This window comes from Neophocaena asiaeorientalis, unplaced genomic scaffold (genome assembly GCF_003031525.2).
Source record: "Neophocaena asiaeorientalis asiaeorientalis breed wild unplaced genomic scaffold, Neophocaena_asiaeorientalis_V1.1 scaffold232, whole genome shotgun sequence".
NCBI classification, from domain to species: Eukaryota; Metazoa; Chordata; class Mammalia; order Artiodactyla; family Phocoenidae; genus Neophocaena; species Neophocaena asiaeorientalis.
In genome coordinates this window covers 284,018-289,330 of record NW_020175672.1, presented here as the reverse complement: position 1 = coordinate 289,330, position 5,313 = coordinate 284,018, and the positions used below count along the sequence as shown (strand labels likewise).

General features: G+C 52.3%; 1 protein-coding gene across 6 annotated transcripts; it reads right to left on the bottom strand.

Moving 5' to 3' along the window:
* Positions 1-585: 585 nt before the first annotated feature.
* ANAPC15 (anaphase promoting complex subunit 15) lies at positions 586-3,930 on the bottom strand. Of its 6 annotated transcripts, none has more exons than XM_024731847.1 (6): positions 3,671-3,790; positions 2,409-2,493; positions 2,142-2,266; positions 1,564-1,623; positions 1,103-1,240; positions 586-948 (listed from the first exon to the last, which is right to left on the bottom strand). In XM_024731847.1, the coding sequence occupies exons 3-6, from the start codon at positions 2,259-2,261 to the stop codon at positions 889-891; spliced, it is 378 nt and encodes a 125-aa protein (XP_024587615.1). In that variant the 5' UTR covers positions 2,262-2,266; positions 2,409-2,493; positions 3,671-3,790; the 3' UTR covers positions 586-888. The 6 variants fall into 6 exon arrangements, with proteins under 6 accessions (XP_024587615.1, XP_024587618.1, XP_024587612.1 ...); XM_024731850.1 differs by having other exon boundaries at positions 586-936; positions 2,142-2,271; positions 3,671-3,687; XM_024731844.1 differs by lacking the exon at positions 2,409-2,493 and having other exon boundaries at positions 586-936; positions 2,142-2,271; positions 3,671-3,930.
* Between the last annotated feature and the right edge of the window lie 1,383 nt (positions 3,931-5,313).

Here is a 5,313-nt window from a genome sequence, read left to right as displayed (position 1 = left end):
GTGGACTGACACATACTGGGCTCAGGGCTAGGGAGGCTCTCCTCCCACCTCTGTCTCACTCTGGCTCTACACCAACCTGAGGCCTCAAGTTCTGTCAGGCTGTTTGATCCCACTGGTCCCCCTCCTTCCAGTCCAGAGTCAAGGACTGACAGGCAAGAGACTTCAGCTCACAACACAGCCCTGTCACTGATTTGCTGGGTTACTCCATGGGAGTCCCTGCCCTGCTCTGAGATCTAATCTGTTCTAACACCAAGGAAGTTGACTAGGAGAGCTCCAGGGGCCTCCCAGTTCTGGCACTCAGAAAGCCTGCCTCCCACCCCCCACCCCACCCCATGCCATTCCAGGTGGGATCAAAGGAAACAGTAAACACTGAGCTAGAGGCCCTGCAGGAATGGCTGGGTGCAAGCTGGGCCAGAGGAAATGGCAGTGGAGCCTGGGCCCACAGCCAGGGTTACCCTGGCCTTCCCTAGCCCCAGCCCGCGTGGCCAGGTAGATTTGCCTGAAGTCCCTTGAGAACCCTCTCCCCAAAGCTCAAGAGAAGATGCTGGACTCCTCTAGGCCCCACCAAGAAATAGGGAATAGATGTGGGGAAAAAAATCAGTCCTGTGTCTTTATTAAAGAGAGTTAGAAAGAGACTAGATCTGGCAACCAAGGGATGAGGTGTTGGCCAGAAAGGTGGGGTGGGCTCAGGCTCTGCGGATTCAAGGGCAGACTGATGGCCTGGGAGGGGCCAAGGATACCAGGTGCTGGCAGCAGCTAAGGAGGTGCCTGAGGGTGAGCTTTCAGGCACCGGGGCAGGGGGGGTTGGGTGATCAGCTGGGTCCGCAGGGGCTCCAGGATAGGTTGGGCGGGCCTGGAGTCTTCCTGAGACCACCCTGCCTTGTCTACCTAGATCATCCACTGGTCCTGATCCTGCTCGTTGCCTTCCATGTCCACCTGGAGAGGAGGCTGGGTGTGGGTGGGGAGGGGCCTCAGCCACCCAGCCAGCCCCAGTCCCAGATCCTGCCCCTGGCTGGATCCAGGGTTTCTGTACCCGCTGGCTGCCAGTGAGGTCAGGGGTAGGGGCCCAGGAGCAGAGGCCCTGCCCCACACCCCTGCCTACCTCATTGACCTCTCCATCGTCAGGTGACTCATTGTAGTCATTCATCTCATCCATGTCCTGCATGTCCTCATCATCCTCCGAGTCCTCTTCACTGTCCTCGTCGTCGTCTTCATCTTCCTCTTCCTCGTCATCATAGTGCTGGTGAGGCAGGGAAGAGCCTGTAGCCTCTACAGGTCTGCCTGGGCCAGTTCAAGGACTGGCCCACTTGGAGCCTCTCTCTGGGGACAACGGATGAGCTCCATTCCCCAGTCCTGTCCCACTTTAATCTAGCAGGCTGGTGCACGTTCTGCAGGACCTTAGTGCTGAGCCCAGTGCCCTCCCCCTCTACCTCCTCTTTTCTGTCCTCCACCCAGAGCTGAGGACCACGACTGCTCTGGAGTCAGAGGCCAGACCTTCCGAATTAGAGCAGAGCCTTGGTCCACCTGGGCCCCACAGAGGCCCCACCTGCTGGAGCCACTCACCTCTGAGGCCGGCTTGCCAATAGGTACCAGGTTGTTGTCTTTCTCTGCAATGCTCTGGAGCTGTGGCCACAGGGGGAGAAGAGCAAGGCCAGGGCCCAAGCAGGGCAGTCAGGGGCATGGCACTCACCTGCCCTGCCCCCAGGAAGACCCCCAAGTGTGAAGGAGAAGCTTCCTTCCAGCCCTCTGGAAGATTCAATCCCTTTCTCTCCTGTCATCTGCCACTTACTCATGAACTTGATCCAACTACGTAAACTCTCTGGTCCTTGGTTTCCTCATAAGCTTATGGTGAGGATGAAGTGAGACTATCAGCCTAGAACATGACATCTGCTAGGTCCTCAATAAACAGTCAAAATTATTATTTTCTATGCTTTAGGGAAAAGAGCCTGGGCTCCAACCTGGCCTAGAGCTCCCACGGTCCCCTGGCAAATTAGGGTAACACAAAGGTGAGAACCTAGGCCCCCAGCTCAGGACAAAAAGCTCCCCCAGGGCAGGTCTCCAGAGTAGGTCTGGGTCAATGCCAGTGAAGGGGGGCGGGGCACCTGACTGAAGCTCCACCGCTGTGCTATGTCCTCACTCACCCAGGCCTGATGCTGCTGTTCTTGCTGCTGCAGCTCTGTCTCCTCCACACAGGGTCGATCCAGATTAAACCACAGTGTCTCAGTCACACGGGGGAAGAGTGAGGGAAACAACGTGGACATGGCTCCTAGACTGAGGAAAAGCGTCAGGTGAATCCAGCTCTCAGATGTGTTTGGTTTTAGTTTTTATTTGGTTACATTTTGATTTGGGGATTGGGTAGTGTGGAAGGTAGCAGGAAAGTACCCCTTCCCTGTGGGAATCAGACAGACCTGGGTTCGAGTCCTGGCTCCACCGCTTACTAGCTGTTTGACCTTGGCCAAGTCACTTAACCTCTCTGAGCCTCAGTTTCCTCATCTGTAAAACGGGGACAGTAACAATTATGCCACCCTCATAGTTATTCTGATAATTAAGTAATTTACTTTATGGGTAAGTAAAGCTGTTTTTAAGCTGTTCAAGGAGGGAAGAGAATGGAAGCCAAATGTAGAGAGAGGAAACCAGAATGCAGACTGGCCTTACAAAATTAAAGACAGCAGGACTCTACTGAAACTCTCTCCACCTCCTCCAAACACTGAGACCTACTTTCTGCTCCTCCATGCCGCCCACACCATACCCACCCAGTGTCAGAAATTTTGGACCCTGACCACCTCTATAATGAACCACAGAAAAACTTGGGGGCAGGGAGGGGAGGTGTTATCACGTGCACGTATGGCTCAGTAAGACATTCTAAAGGTATGAGTAAATGCATGAGCAGATGAAAGACTGGATGAACTAACATGTAAGAGAACAAGTATAGTCAGCTCAGATTCAGCAGCTGAGGGAGCTGAACAGGAGGTCCCAGAGAATCTGAATTAAAACCTTTCAGCTCACAGGAAAACTGAGGCCCAGCGACAGGCAACGACTGGCTCTAGGTGCCACAGTGAGTTGGGCATAGAACTCTCGCGGGGAAGAGATCCAGGCCGGGCACTAGAGGTGAGCAGGAGAAAAGAATCTCCGTCTAATTCTGCTCTTGCCCTAACGCACTTGACCAATCCGGGGCCAGCTGCTGCCCTTCCGTGGAGCTCAGCTGCCCGGCGCGTTTAGGAGGCACAACAGAACACTGTCTCAAGTCCCATAAGCACTGAAGGGCCAGAGACCGCGGCTCCGAAAGCCCAACCCCTCACCGCAAAGCCACCGCCCATTCTCGGCTTATTATGATAATGACCGTGGAGTTGACCAACAGCAAGAAGGCATGGGCGGGATTCGGGCAGGTATTTGGGGTTGCTAACCGAGAAAAGAGCGGAGCCTGGATAAGGCCAATTAACTGCAAGAACTGCTGGGTGACAGGAAGTGACACCAATGAGTGACGGACCTTGTGCGACGGGGTGGGGCTTCGTTTCGAGGAAGCGGCCAATGAGCTGGAACTCTTTTAATGTTAAAGGGAGTGTGAACAGGCAGCTCCTGAGGAGGCGGGTCAAGGGAATGAGGTTTCTCTGGGGAAGGGAGGAAAGAAGGGGCAAAGAGACAGCAACAGCAGCCTGTCTTATGTACTTACCGCGCCGGGAGTCGGCAGGCGGTGGCGACCCGGAAGCACTTTATTCTGCCTGAGCGGAAGAACCCATCAGAACCTGGAACACACCAAACGCATGCGTCCTTGGTCTTCTTTTGTTTCCCGCTCCCGCCCACCGGACTGGAAGTGACGTTACACACGTTAGTCACGTGTTGGGTGGAAATTTGGCGCGTCTGCTCTATTGGCCCCGCCTTGAGTCTCAGCCAATCGGCCTCTCCAGCCTGGACCCGCCCCAACGGCCCCATTTAGCCCCGCCTTTCTGTCCCCAGGCGGTATTTGCTTGCCAATCCCTGTTGAAAAACACCTGGCGGCAACCAGCGTTAGTACTAGGACTGTTTGTCCTGCTGCGTCCCAGGAAAATTAGTCTGCTTCTACCCCAGAATCGCTGGGTGATTTTACGCCTCGCCCCTCCTGTTTGTCTCGTCTCCCCCTCAGTTTCCCGTTTGGGTGCATACATTCATTCATGTATTCCTTCGACAGAAATATTTTGAGTCCCTACTATATTCCATATTCCAGGCCCTGCTAGAAGCTGGGGCTAAATCTAGGAACACGGTCCCTGCCCTCAAAGACCTCACAGTCCAGTGGGGAAGCCAGACTCTGTAGACCTGCAGTGGACTCACTGGTCTCTTAAGACTGCCTTTCCAGTTCTGCATTCCAGATTTTGTAAGGGCTTGATTACTCAATCTCAGGCGCAGCATTCTGCTGCTGGGAAATTCAGCTGCCCTCTCCAGGACTGGGCTAAATAAGCTTAGCTGTCAGCCTTGTCACATCTCTCTCCCACTGCTTTGCTGATGCCTCCGTTTTACTAACCTCTGACTCAGCTTCCCTTTCAGAGATCCTTATGCCTTCTGGCAACGTAAGTCCTTCAAACCCAACCCCCATTAAGCTCCATCACTCACCAGCCCCTTTCAAGGCCAGCAGTCATCCATAGTTCCCCTCCTGCCCTGACCAAATGTGTGACCTTTAACAAATTCCTTTTCCATGTCTGGGCTCAGTTTCCTTTTCAACCAGCATCATAACCTCTGCCCAGCCTTCTTCGCATCTTGGACTGATGTGAGGATTTCATGAGATAACATATTTAAGAGGTAGTGTACTGTGCATATCAACTGTCATTGTTGACAAGCAGCTCTGGGTGTTATAAAGTTTTTCATTAAAGAGTAAAATTTGCCCCTTGGAAATGTCCACCTTTTTCTTTCATTCATTCAAGCAATATCTACTGAGTACCTTACATATGCCTGCCACTATTCTAAGTAATGGATACACAACAGTGAACAAAACAGACCAAAAAAAAAAAAAAAATCATGAGGAGACTCATGGTGCTTCCATTTTAATAAGAGAGATAAATAAAGAAGATAGGTAAATAAAATACATAGTTTTAAGACTGCAGTAAATATTAAGGAGAAAAAATAAGTCAGAGAAGTGGAAATAAAATGTTGGTAGGGGAGACGTTTCCTTTCAGTTAGGGGGCCAAGGAAGACCTTACTGGGAAGGTGACCTTTGAGTAAAAGATCTGAAGAAAAAAGAAAGGGGGCACTATTCTGATATTTAGGGAAGAACATCAGGAAAGAACAAGTGCAAAGGGCCTGGAATGGCTGGAGCATAGTGTTCTGTGGGGAGAATGGGAGAAG

Bases quoted from the DNA above. Each gene is read 5' to 3' on its own strand.
- ANAPC15 (XM_024731844.1), bottom strand. From the start codon at position 3,930: ATGGGGCCGTTGGGGCGGGTCCAGGCTGGAGAGGCCGATTGGCTGAGA. The intron at 1,624-2,141 runs GTGAGTGAGGAC...CTGTGGCCACAG, and splicing joins AACAGCAGCATCAGGCCTGG to CTCCAGAGCATTGCAGAGAA. The intron at 1,241-1,563 runs GTGAGTGGCTCC...CTGCCTCACCAG, and splicing joins TTGGCAAGCCGGCCTCAGAG to CACTATGATGACGAGGAAGA.